The sequence below is a fragment of the Corvus brachyrhynchos genome, unplaced genomic scaffold (genome assembly GCF_000691975.1).
Source record: "Corvus brachyrhynchos isolate BGI_N302 unplaced genomic scaffold, ASM69197v1 scaffold56, whole genome shotgun sequence".
Lineage (NCBI taxonomy): Eukaryota > Metazoa > Chordata > Aves > Passeriformes > Corvidae > Corvus > Corvus brachyrhynchos.
The window spans coordinates 2,424,039-2,437,931 of NW_008238664.1; the positions used below are offsets into that span (position 1 = coordinate 2,424,039).

At 42.3% G+C, this 13,893-nt stretch overlaps 1 protein-coding gene across 2 annotated transcripts in view; it reads right to left on the minus strand.

The window, feature by feature from the left end:
* Window positions 1-422: 422 nt before the first annotated feature.
* The window catches only part of LARGE1 (LARGE xylosyl- and glucuronyltransferase 1), a 277,612-nt gene continuing 264,141 nt past the window's right edge, over window positions 423-13,893 (minus strand). Inside the window, exon 15 of one of the 2 annotated variants that reach the window (XM_008636395.2) lies at window positions 423-11,591. In XM_008636395.2, coding sequence (XP_008634617.1) covers window positions 11,394-11,591 — 198 coding nt within the window. In that variant the 3' untranslated portion in view covers window positions 423-11,393. The remainder of the gene's footprint in view (window positions 11,592-13,893) is intronic. The other variant, XM_017737860.1, reaches the window with a different exon arrangement.

Consider the following 13,893-nt stretch of genomic DNA (forward strand, 5'->3'; position numbering starts at 1 on the left):
TAGATGGATTTGCTGCCACAGTGGTGGTGAGCTGTCATCCATCGTAGAGCACCCATCTGCTGGTTATCATACTTACATAGGAACTGAATAAATTGCCCCCACCTGCCAAAGTTTTGTCTTTGGTTACAGAAAGACACCAGCAGGAAGAAGGTCAAGGTCAAGTAAAGCAGATAAACATGATTAACTCTGAGCAGATGATGACTCACCTGTCTTCAGGGGGAACAGACTTGTATGTGTCTGATTGAACCAGGGTTGGAGGAATAAAACAACTTAAAGGGAATGACAATGCAAAACTAAAAAGTAATAAAAAGCTTAAAGTTGAAAGCAAAACAGCTCATGACCTCTCTCTCTTTGTTCCCATCTGAAGAAACAACAGTGTCCTCTTAAAACCAGCATGTGTCAAGTCAGACGCTGGAAAGGAATTGAGAGGATTATTTCACAATTTTATTGCACAATTGAAAATTAACTTTTTTTTTTTTTAATATTTACAAGCCATTTACTTTTCACACACAATCTAAACAGCATTTTCCCCGATAAAACTGTCACCTAGAAAACTTACACACGGACTGAAGTATATGTGTAAATTAATTGGTTTGTGTTAAATGCAAATTGCCTCAGTCTGGAGGGGGAGGTGCTTGGGAGATGGGGCAGCATAAGGAAAGATGACACATTTTTCTTTTCTCTTTCCTGAAACACTACTTAAAAATCTTTCCCCAAGCTGTGGAGAGAAACAGAAGAGTTTCAGTATTAGCTGAAGCAGAAGGACAACCAGTCAGATAATACATTGGGGAAATGCAAGGTAGTGAGCTGGAGATCCAAAACCTTCAGTGCCACAAGCCTTGCAAGAAAATGACAAGCCTTGTTTCACGCATAGCTCACCCTAAAGGTCACGGCATCCCTGTTTTCCCCTGGAGAATGTAGAATCACCTTGGCCATGAGAGAAAAAGAATGAGGTTTGAGTTTTGAGAAGAAACTCATGAGAAAACCCTTCTTTCTCACAATTTCTTACCTGTGCTGGCTGACACATCAACAAACCTCGCACAACCCAACCAGCAGTGCCGGGGGTAATATTTTAACCACCATTATGAAGCCCACGGGTTCTGTGCTGAAAATGAGTGCTTTCCTGGCTGTTAGCACAAACTGTCTGTCACAACATTCAGCACAGTCTCTGGAGTCCACAAATCACCCCCCTCCTGTGGCTGATCCACCCACACGTTTTCCTTCATATGGATTGTTGTTCTCAAGTTTGTCAGCTAATATTGGGTATAAGGCCTTGTAGCACTTACTGCTTAGTTTCCAGGGGATTTTGACACCTACAATCTTAAATGAGTAGGTGGTAGCTCTAAAACTGATGCTCACTGGCCCAGATTTGTCCCATGTTAGGTGTATACACCTGAAGCACCACCAGCACTGTAACCTTTTCTGCTATCCACAGAGCAAAGGGTGATGCGGTGCTGAGGTGAACTGAAATGCCCTCTTCTGAAGTCCTCCTCACTCCACTGACTCTCAAAGGAAACAAAGGGGGCTGCAAGGGATGTCAATCACCAGAACAGGCTGCCCAGGGAAATGTCACCATCCCCAGAGGAATTTAAAAGACGTGCAGAAGTGGCACTACGGGACATGGTTTGTGGTGGACTTGGCAGTGTTAGGTTTATGGCTGGACTTGATGATTGTAGATGTCTCTTCCAACCTAAATGATTCCATGACCCTCTGACCAACTCCCACACCATGGGTGTCAGACAGCTGCCAAGTTGCATGGGCTGAATCAGGGCCTGAATGGTTCCAGCTGGACACCTAAGAACTAAAGATTCTGGCACTGTGAGATTTATTTGGCATTCAGAGCACTTTGGTGCTACCCTGCATCAGGTTTTGCATACCCTAGGGAGATGTGGATCAAGTTCTCATTTTGGCATTAATGGCATTAGAGGCCTAATTCTTCTCCTCCCCTCTCCTCCAGCAGCCCAAGGATTTTTTTTCCTCTTTTTTTTATTTAACATGTTTTTGATAGTTTAAGGGAGACAGCAATGGAGAGATGTCTTTTCTCTATGTAATAGTTATAACCAGATCTCAGCAGTGTGGAAGTTATCTATATTGTCTTTAAAATACCTGTCAACACCAGCCTAAGGCTGATACAAACATGGATATAGGCCTGCAGCAGATGGTGACATGGAGAAAAAGTGGAAAACCCAAGAATGGGCTGGCTGAAGAGGGATCCTGAAACTGAACCCTACAGAAATAGGGGGAACTTTGTAAATATTAGAAACCTGTTCTAAAATTTCTGGCTTGAGTAGATTGCTAACCCTCTTAAAAGCTTCTGATTCTGGCCTCACTGGACTATTTAGAATGACTCTCTTCCTCTCAAAACAATATTTTCCTGGAGGGTCTATGGGTGTAGTAGACAGAAAAGTCTGAACAAACTGAGTATGTTAAAAATAAAACAAAACATAGTGAACCTGTTTTTACAGCTTTAAAATGATGAGTTTTTTCTCAGGTATAAGATTGAAGATTAAAAGTGAAAAAAACCCCTGCAGAATAAATTTGTGTGGAGGCTCAGGTGCCCTGTGAGAAACATTGCTCCAGTAATAAACTCATGCAGTGGTCTAGTGTAAACCAGTAGACTTCCATACTTACTGGAAGAGACACTGCTAAGATAGAAATAAAGCCTGTGATAGCACAAAGGAATAAAAAAAACCCCAGGCTACAGGAAAGATTTTCTCTACACTAACGTGGAGGACAACTCAACAACCCCTCAGTTCTGTTCTCCTCCACAGACAATGCTGTAATGTTTTCAAGTCTGACAGATGCAGAAGAAAGCTGCAACATATTAAAATAAATAGAGTAGAATCACAGAATGTCCTGAGTTGGAAAGGACCCACAAGGATTAGAGAGCCCAGCTCCTGGCCCTGCACAGGACAGCCCCAAGAGTCACACCACGTGCCCGAGAGCATTGTCCAAATGCTTGCTGAATGCTGTCAGGTTTGGTGCTGTGACCACTTCCCTGGGGCACCTGTTCCAGCTCCCAACCACCCTCTGGTGAAGAACCTTTTACTCATATCCACCCTAAACCTCCCCTGACACATCTTTAGGCCATGCCCTGGGGTCCTGTCACTGGGCACCACAGAGAAGAGATCAGTGTCTGCCCCTCCTCTTCCCTTCATGAGGAAGTTACAGACTGCACTGAGGTCTCCCCTCAAGTTTCTTCTTCTCCAGGCTGAAGAAGCCAAATGATCTCAGCCATATCTTCTATGGCTTCACCTCTAAACCCTTCAGCATCTTTCTGGATGGTCTCTAACAGCTTTAGATCCTTCTTATATTCTGGCACCCAAAACTGCCCCCAGCGCTGAGGTGAGGCTGCCCCAGTGCAGAGCAGAGCAGGACAATCCCCTCCCTTGCCCAGCTGGTGATCCTGTGCCTGATGTCCCCCAGGACACGCCTGGCCCTCCTGGCTGCCAGGGCACTGCTGGCTCATGTTCAACTGTGAATATAAATATCTCAATTGAACACTATGAATAAAAAAAAATATTTTGCAAACTTTTAATTTCACTTATGAAAATGGAAATGAAAGCAATAAAATTTAGAGAGTATTTGTGTCTTGGGTGATCTGATTCACAGAGCTGTTTTTAGTACATGCCTTTGTTTTGCTCTATGAAGTGTAAACAGGAAGATGATGATAGTGCCTGTATTCTCTGCATTCATGACAAAAGCTGGCAGGTTAACTTGGTGGATATTCTATATTGATGACTCTGAGAATGTTAATCCTTGTGGGTCCTTACAGTACTCAGTAGCTTTTTTTTTTTTCTAATTGCCTTTGCTGTTCTTTGAATAAGCCTTAACAGTGAGAAATACAAAATGTAAACTCTCTGTGAGCTGTTTGAACCCATATGGAAATATTCATAGATGTTATGGACAGAAAACATAATTTCACTTATCTGTCTATTCTCTTATCAACACAGACAGCAGAAGCTTACTGCCTGGCCTGAATACTGAGTCTCAGGTCAGCTGGATTAATTGGTGCTAATATAATTAGTGAACACCGGGCAAGGTGTCAAGGGAAAATACACACATCTCTTGTTCTCATTCTGCACCAGCAAACTGCTGAATCCCATCTTTTCCTAAACCCAAGGGGCCTCTGTCACTCACAGCAAGTGTACATCTAAAATGCAGAAAAGCTCAGCAAAGTCTATCATCAGAATAACAGATTTCATACTGAACTCACTACTGCCATCTAAAAAACAGTCAAAAGCAGTGGTGCTGCTTCTTTCCTGCTGCTGGTGGTTAGGTCTGACTGGATGGGGAGTTCATGGATCAATCTGCGCTGGACAGCTCTTCCTTCCCTTTTAGCATCACTGGAGAGCACCACTGGAACAAAGAGTTCCACAGGCAGATCAAAAGAAGAAATTCTATGAACCTCACTAACTCTAGCTTTGCCCCAACCATTGACCTCGGTGCTGACAATTTAAGAAAGGCTGGATAGTCAAGACTCCTACTGTTATCAAGCTGTTATTATCCTTTTTCTTTCTTTCCTTTTTCTGAAGAGCACCAAAGGATCAGTGTGGGAATCCAAAGAACTGAAACAAATTAAACATCTTTGAGCTGAGAATGGTTTAATCTCAGTACTGACTTCCAAGAATTTTACAATCCATATAATTTACTGCAGGTGGGCCACACTGGCCAGTGGTGGGTAAGAAAGGCCACAAACCCATAATGAGCTTAGTCCAGCATATCCTATGAACAGATCTTGCGAGAGACTTCAAAATGCTTAGGTCTTCATCATTCCTCTGGAAATCTGGCTACTTAAAACAAACCCATCATACACCCACCTCCAATCATTTACTCCATTTTTCTTTGCTTACCTGACAGACTGCTGACAGTCTTTAGAGTGCTCCCAGTGATGGAGCAGACATACTTGGACACAGCTGGGATTCATCACTCTTGCAAGTTCAGCTGCTAGAATTTGTAGGCTGGGGGTGAGTGCCACAAGGCCTCTGGATGTGTTATTTCCATCAGCTTCATAGGATCCCCTCCACATGAGAAAAGCCTGTAGAACGGAACTGCACGTGTTCTGCTCAGAAAGCCTGAGAGCACGGGGGATAATTGATTTTCCTAAATCACAGTTTATACCTATCCTTTGGGGGGAAAAAAGTCTGTCTTTGCTCAAAATCAAGGCTGCTATATTATGAAAAACTCAATGAAAGGAGAAGTAAAAAGAAGTATCAACCAGCTGCTTCATCCACCCACATATCATCCACTCTGCGCTTAGAATGAGAGAATTCCTCCAAAAAAACTTGAACAAAGAATTGTGTACAGACTACGTCCTACTACGTATGTGTGAGAGGACAGAAAGAAGTTGCATGAGCAAATCACCAGCTACACCAGCAACTTGAAATTTCAGATCCTTTAACTTCCACGTGATCGATTCTGCAGCCTTATCACAAGCCTTGTGATATAATGGTTAATGCTGAAAATTCACACATCCGTCAAGTCACAATTATATTGCCATAACACTCAGAAATAGGCTAAGCTTGGCTTGAATTACTTGACCTAACGTATTTGGGGACCTCCTCTTGAACATACCTGGTGAGGGCAGGGTGTCTAAATCCCTGGTCAGACAATTACCCTCAGGTCAGAACTGTTTCATTTGGAATGAAATGTTGTGTCTTGTGGCAATGGACCATGGAGCTCTCAAATGCAGCCTTTGCTACCTGTGCAGTGACTTCCACAAATTCGCATTGCAGAGGTTTAAGACACTTTAACCCTACAGAAACAGCAACTTGCTGGGAGTGAGGAAGCTGTCCTCACCATATGAGGGGAAACTACACAAAATGACTGAACAGATATCCAACTCTTAGCCTGGGCTTCAGATTGTTTGCATCCTGACACCCTCAATGAGCTAACACTTCCACTGAAGCATTCACTAACATGTCTGAACAAATATGTTCATATGACTGAACGTATAAATAAATATTTGGCTGGCTTTTTAATTCCCAGATTATTATTTTCAACTCATCACCATAATTCTACTCTGTAAACAAACCCCAACTGCCAAGCAGGGGTAAGAGGAAAATGTTCCAGCCATCTGATGCATACATAGCTCCTTTTGAAATTCTCAAGGACTTTGTGTTCTGTTTTGGGAATGTATAACTGCTGATACAACCAAACTCCTATAAAAGCAAGGTTTTTCTAAATCCAGGTTTGTAAGCATTTCCTGAGCCATAATTTGCTGTGCACAGCCAGCAGCAGCTTTCCCAAGCAATTTTATATCGTGCAACAAAGTAACAATCTTCAAATAATCCCCAATACACCTAAGTGTTTGGATGTAAACACACCATCTAAATATACATTATTAATTACTACTGTAAAAATGACTTCATTGAGCTATCAATGTTTCTGCATTTTCAATACTGCAGTGGAAATACCTGATTATTGGCTGACATTGTCAACTAGTGACTTATTTATTCCAGTCTCACTTAGTGGAGTTGCAGAAACTCAGCTGGTTTTTTTTCCCTAACATTGAAATATGTTTTGAGCTAACAATGATGCATTCTCTTTCTAGCACTCCCACCACTAAATGTGTTAGACCTGGCTGAAGTTCATAAATAATGACACCCACCCCACTTGCTGAGCTTGCTGTGTTCTGCTGCTGCTGCTCTGAAACCTGAGGAACACCCATACAGTATCTGGCAGAGTAGGAAGGAATGTCCTGAGCAATGCCTAAGAGTAATATCTCTGCTGATTTGCCAGGACTCCCAGTGCTTCTGGTCATTAATCTTTCTCAGCCGAAAACAGATGGGGCTATTAGGCAGGCTGGAGTAATGGGGGAAACTGGCAAGACAGAGAAGGAAATGCATTATCTTTTGGGTAGAACTGCACATAAAAATGAGAACATTAAAAATGTATTTTTCATACTTAATTGGACGATGTATGATTACACCTACTAGAAAATAATGTGCAATGTGCTTTGTGCAGGGCATTTATAAAACTGCTCAGCTGTGCTAGGGCCTTATTTTCCCCTGTGGAGAGAAACAGCAGCTACGATTCTGACGAAGTTTTTGTGCTTTTCCCTCTAACACAGGGTTTACTCTGCTGCAACAGCTACTGCAAATAACACTACAAAGTGCCTCTGCTTGTTGCAGTAAAAGGAAAATGCAGCTTACGATTTACCAACAAAACACATGAAGCCAACCAGGTAAAAAATCAGTACTTCAGGAGTAATGGGAGCATATGTCATATTCAGTCTAAGGCGATGGAACTGCAGGTACAGCTGCTAATTCCTTTATGCCATGGAGTCCAAGATGATGATTACAAACAGAAAAATAACAGCAAATTGTGAAGTGGGACCAGACTGTGCACATAGGAAACTAGCAAGGCTAGAAGGAACTACTAGGAAAAAAAAACCTGACAGATACTAAGAACTACCCAGGATAAACAAAGACATTTTCTAGGTCTGCCAGGTAGGGAAATGGTAGATGATCCTTAGCTAGAAAATGATAGGATGGAAACTATAGCCAAACTTTTGAAGGTGTGTATATATATATATACATACATATGTGTGTGTGTGTATATCTTTCTATTACGAAAATAGGGAAAAATCATGGAAACATATCAGAAGCTTATGACAAGGTATTAAGTAAGTGTTTTGCCCAAAACTTGAACTTGCAGAGCCTGTTACATCATAGGGAGAAGCATGAAAACAAAAATAGGAGGACTAGGTGCCAGGCAGCAGGTTATTATTTGGAATAATAATTATGTCTGAAATGTGGTGGGATGTCAGAAGGTGCTGGAAAATACATAGTTCAGGCTTTGGGACTTGAAAGGTTTGCAATGACTCCTAAATGTCAATGTTTTGTAGTGGAGAGGGAAAAGGGAGACACAGAACAAAATGTGTCAAGATAAGAGCCTAATTTTTGTAATATTTTATTTCTAATCCCCTGATTAAGAAAAGGTGAGCATTTAGAAAGGTTAAAGAGAAAAATACCCTCAAAACCTAGTAGGGTGATATTCAATGTAAATTTAAAAACAAAAACCTCTTTTTCTTTTTAAAGAATCAGTGGTTTTAAATAAAAGGAATAGAAAAACTGAGATCCTCAGATTAAAACAGAATGGGCTGATTCATAGCCGTGGAGTATGGTACCCCTTGGATGAATGGAAGACAAAGACAAGGAAATGTTGCTATGACTAAATGGGAAATTTTGTAAGTTATTCAGGCCAAATAGGAAACCTTCAGAGAATGGAAATGAAACTGTGTAAAGCTGAAAGGAAAGTATGTAATAGTTAAGATGGAGTTTGAGGACGCTAAGAGGGAATCTGAAGAGTAAACAGTAGGAAGTTAAAAGTGAAAATGAACATTTGCTCAGTACACCAAAAGCAGAAAGTGGAGATAACCGGCAGGCCACCCCAAACAAGTAGAAGAAACAATTAAAGACAGTAAGGACATTGCCAAGAATCTAAATGATTTATTTGCATCAGTCTTCACCGAGAGGGTGCTGGAGTGGTATCTAAATGAGAGACTCACACTTTCCAAATATCAAAGATAAGGAGAGGTCATAGATTGAAGACTCAAGAGAGAAGTTGGTGGAACAAATCAATAAATCAAAGGCAATAAGTCACCAAGTTTATCTGCTATTTCTGGAAGATTTCAGGAGGAAACTGAGAATTAAGTAACAAAGTTCCTAGCAAATACTTACTACAGCAGAGGACTGGAAGACAGTCAGTGTTATAACTGAGTCAGGGATTTTTTTTGTTGTCGGTGGTGGATTTTTTCACGGTGTTGGAGGAGCCCTGGCAGTTACAGACAGATATGTAATCCTAACTTGCTATCAGGTAAATTGTTTGAAATGTGCTAAAAACCCCCAAGCCCCACACCTCTCGAATTATGAAGCACAGAGACAAACATGACATGACAGAGACAAGTCAGTACAGTGTCTATAAGGACCAAAAAAGGGACTGTGTACCTACTACCAATCTCTGAGCTGGTTACACCAGCCAGCACACCTAAGCCTACCCAGGAGGTCCCAAGACTCACTGTACAGTCAGGCAAGTAGCAAATTATTACCTCCCTGCTTCCCCATCCTCATCACGTGACCACTGAGAAGAGAATCATGAGGAGAATGCTGATAATGGTACAGCCAAATAATGTACAGGTTATGCTGCTGTAGGGCAATCCAGCCCATCCTTGGGCAACGCTGTTAAGCCAAGGGGAAATGTACATCTGGAAATGAAAATCTTTAATACATATGGAGCATAATGGTGGCCACACTGAAGTTCTGACTGGAGATTTTATGTAGGTACAATGAGTGTCAGCCTCTCTTAGGTCAGCTTTTGGGATCTTTCTGCACACTAATTAATCAACAGTCTCTGTGCTGCAGGGTTCTTCTCATTCTCAATCAGCACAGTGACCTGTGCCTTTAATGGTAATACAGGACCTGGGGAGTTAAGACTTTGATGTTTTTAAAAGAATGTATCTTAGCACTAATGTATCTGAGCACTAATTTCACTTCTTCCCAGCTCTCTCCAGCTTTTTATGTAAATCTTTACATAAAGCCATTAAGAAGAAAAAAAAAAGCTCTTTGGAAAATTATGCAGTGATATATTCTTATGCAGCCAACACTCCCAGGGGAAAAAGTGAAAACTACACACAGCCTCCCGCCCCTTTTTATTTCTTGTCAAAGATATTGCCTTTTTTGGCTTTTCTTATATATACACAGAATGATGAACTGATATTTGTAGTTTAAATGTCTGGTTTAACTGCGTGGTTTCCACCGTAACAGAAAGCTCTCACAAAATGTCAGGTTAGAAATAAAACCAAGCTCTAGAGGGATGAGGTGGGGAGGAAAGTAGAAGGTCCAGTGGCTGAAAAACAAAATGGAAAAACGTGAGCAGAACACAATGTAGATCCATTTCCCAGCTCAGGCAGTGGTATTGGTACATGGGGTTGCTTGGGGTTTGGGGCAGGGAGACAGACACATTTCTCACTGAGTTGTTTCTGCTTTCTCTATTAACATTGCAACAGAAATTACAAATAGCCCTGCAAGGGGTAGTGCACCTCATCTCTTCCTCCCATGTAAACACAACATTAATATTGAAGATAAAGAAAATGGCAAAAAGTCCAGTGTCTTGTTTTCTGCATTTTGCTTGTTAGGTTCCTGTTCGCCCTCCAGCGAACTCCTGTGTGTACCGATGCTGTGAACTTGACCAGTCCACGTTCAAGCAAACACTCACTCAGATTCCCAACATATTCTTTTCTCCCCGTCCAATGGGGAGTTTATTCCTAACAGTTCTGCTCCTTTTAATTATAAACTCCTTTAACGAAGTAGTTCTGAGACCTTGCAGCAGGCAGCAGGAGAGCACCAAGGACGCTAGTTGCCTTTTTACTAGTTTATATTCCCTGTTCAGCAAAGAAGTCCACTTAAAGCCTAAGGCCCAGTGCCTTCACGGATGGGCAGCACTGAAATGAGCCTACAAATCAGTATTCCCCTGGTACAATGTGCCTTATAGGTAAAATCCAATTCTTGCCTAAAAAAGATAAAGAGTTAGAGCTGGGCCCTTTATCTTATGAGACACATGTGAACAAGTTGCTCTGATGAAAACAGACCTTAAACCGACAAGTTTTGTTCACTTTCTGGCAGAGCTACTGATCTTCACTGGACCACCAAAACTGAAGATGGCAAAGAAACACAAGGGAGATATTTCCTTGGCAAGGAAAGGAGCAGCATTTAGGAGGGGGGCAAAGGCAGGATGGGATATAGGGGATTTTCCTGATAAAACAATTAATTTGAGAATAAAAGACCAACCGATATCATGTATACAACTGAATCAGTAACACACCTTCTCAGGAGTGCAGTATTGTATAAGCATCCCCTGTGTTTTCAAGGCTAATTCAGACCTTTGGCTCATCCTGCATTAACAAGGTCATCCATGTTAACAGGGCCCCTGTGAAAGTTCACAGGTGAAAGTTCCCTTTTAGAGTAGTGCAGATTTGAAATTCACAGGACAGCGACCCGAAGATCTTCCTTTACAGATAAAAAGCATGTCAAATTATTAAATAGCAACATGAAATCCTATATTCTGAAGGTCTGTCTGTGCTCTGCAGTCAAGAGAGCGGAGTGCAATCCCAGCCCCTGCCCAGTCCCCACCTTCGGTGGCTTGGAGGGCGCCCGGCCGGCCCCACTCGCAAACACCTCACGAATGCTAAAGCTGACAGGCCTGGGGTAGTCAGGGAAGGGATGAATGAGCATAGTCCGAAGACATGTCACTTCAAATTTCTACTGTTAGAACTGCCAAGTATGATATAAAACCAGAAAGTATTTCTCAGTTTGGAGTTTGAAGACCGGGCCCCAGACGCTGAGCGGCTCTTGCCTCGGTGTCCCTGTTGGCCACACACGGGCTCCATGGTGCTAACTGTTGTTCTCGGCCGTGAGATATTTGAGGGCTGCGAAGCCGTAGTGGCGCGACATGTCCTGCTGGAACTCCTCCTTGAGCGTCTTGAGACAGATGCGGTATTGCTTGTTGGAGCGGAACTTGGTGATGTCGAAGCTGGGCGCGTGCGGCATGTGGATCATGTAGGCGTTGGGCAGCACCGTGAACTCGTACTCCTGCGGGACAAAGACAGGGCTGTGAGGCGGATCCCAGCCCTCCTGCACCTCCACAGTCAAACGTGCTCCACCATGTAACAGCACAGTTTGTGTCTCAGGAACAACAAACCCATCAGGGATCTCAAATAAGCTGCCTTTTTCTTTCAAGCAGCTTTTTCTTGGTTTTGTGAAAGATCTACTTTCTCTTTTTGAAAAATCATAGAATTGTTTGGGTTGGAAGGCACCTTTAAAGATAATCTAGACCAACCTCCCTGCAATGAGCAGGGACATCTTCAACTAGATCAAGTTGTCAGATCCCTATCCAACCTCACCTTGCATGTTTCCAGGGATGGGGCATCCACCACCCCTCTGGATAACTCCCCCAGTGTTTTACTATCCTCATGGTAAAAAACCCCAACCGTTTTAAAATATTTTACTCCACATAAGCCAAATAATGGGGAAATGGTACCAAAGGCATGCCTGAAGCCATGTCTGCCACACAGATTTTTCAGCAGTGTGCTCGCAACAACACAGCTGTGACTACACAGCATAAGTCTCAAGTGTCCATGCAAAAACACGGCTTTGCCCCTACAAATTATCTTGCTTGGGATCCTGGAATAAGCCACATTTACAAAGGCAAAACGGCACGGCATATGTTGCTTTACCTATTGACTAATATACTTACAGAGAGAAAACTGTCCAAAACTATTTATAAACCTGAAATAAGGGGAGAATATGATATCATTTATAGGCGATGTGTGAAAATGAAGCTGCTAATTCCATATGCTTTGAGATGGTTTTACGCAAATTAAGATCTCCTTCACGAAGTTTGAGATACTGTGCTAACTCTCCTCCTCCTGTAAAACCACTTCACTAATTCTGTTTGTATCTGACCAAGTTCTTTGACAATTTTTTTTGTTAAAAAAATGATGGTTACTTGAAGTCTCAATTATTCCTGTTAGATTCTTTCAATTTTTATAGGTAAGTGTATGATCATTAGAGCAAAGCCAGAAAAAGCCTGATTCTTATTACAAGCTGAAAGTTCATTAGTGTAGGATATGCAACAAGCAAGTATCTTCTGCAAGGAACTGGGTAAGGAATGTGAACCTCATTATTCTGTAGCCAAGCATTCCTTTTTTCATATGGAATTTCAAAAAACCTGAGTTGTATTGGATGCAAATTACAAAGAAACTTTGAAGCCTCCACAGGAAAATTTCCTATTTTCTCACACAGTTTCTGTCTACAGCTGCTGCTGGATTGACTCATTAACCCTCTCTACATAAGACACTGGTCAGGGAAGGAACAGCCACAGAGCATGCTGGCGTTACAGGAAGAGGTGCCTAACTTCCCCTGGTTTGCCAGGTCCTGTCACTTGTAGATTTAGGAGTCTGTGCAGAGACAAAGAGTATCTGCAGCAGAGGCAGAATACTTCTAAAAATTTCAGGAGGGAAAGAATTTATGGGAAAAAACACACTTGTGTTTGTGCTGGTAAACCTGAGTGTTTCACCTGCAAGTCTTTTTTTACCTAACCACCTGTGATGAAGCCAGAGGAGACTGAAAGCTGCTGGGTTACAATGCTACCAGAAAACAAATATTTGAGCTATAGAGCCAAAAATGAAGCCAATTAGGATGGACAAGAAATGAACAGGGGCAATGTGGATCCATTTTGCAACTCAGGCAGTGGTACTGGTGAGCCCAAAGTATAGCTCAGGCTGCAGTGCCTTCCCAGAGACACCCATGAAGCAGCAGCATGTGCTGGATAGCTGAGTGCAGATGCAGCTCCTTCCTCCTTATGAGTGCCTGTTCCCTGACAGTGCTAAAGTGGTAAATCTTTGTGCCAATTTACAGTGTTGTCATACATGGGAAGGGGGTCCTCTGAGCTTCTGTCTGGAGTGAAAAATGTACAGCAAGAGGAAAATGGTCTGATGTTCACAGGCAGAATTTGTTTAGCTGGAAGATGCTTAGGACTAATGGGGAACCAAATGCAAAAACAAAGGCTGGCACCATGGAGTGAGGAGAGCTATAAACTACAAACTACAGAAAATGTCTCCAAGAGACCTTAAAACTACGGGCTGGAGCTGCAGAGGAAGATGCATCCCCCTCATACAATCTTTTCTTTGTTCTCTGTTTGCATCTCAAGTCTGTAATATTGCAGGTCAGGGACTGCCTACACTCTGCAGCACAAACTGTAGAGCACAGCAGCATTCCCATCCCTCTGAACGGCCTTCAGGCACAAAAAGCCTTAAAAAAAATTGTGATTCTGCCGCCAATAATCCCCTTTGAAATATACTGGGCTAGGGTCCTGGAAAATGGGATGCTCATG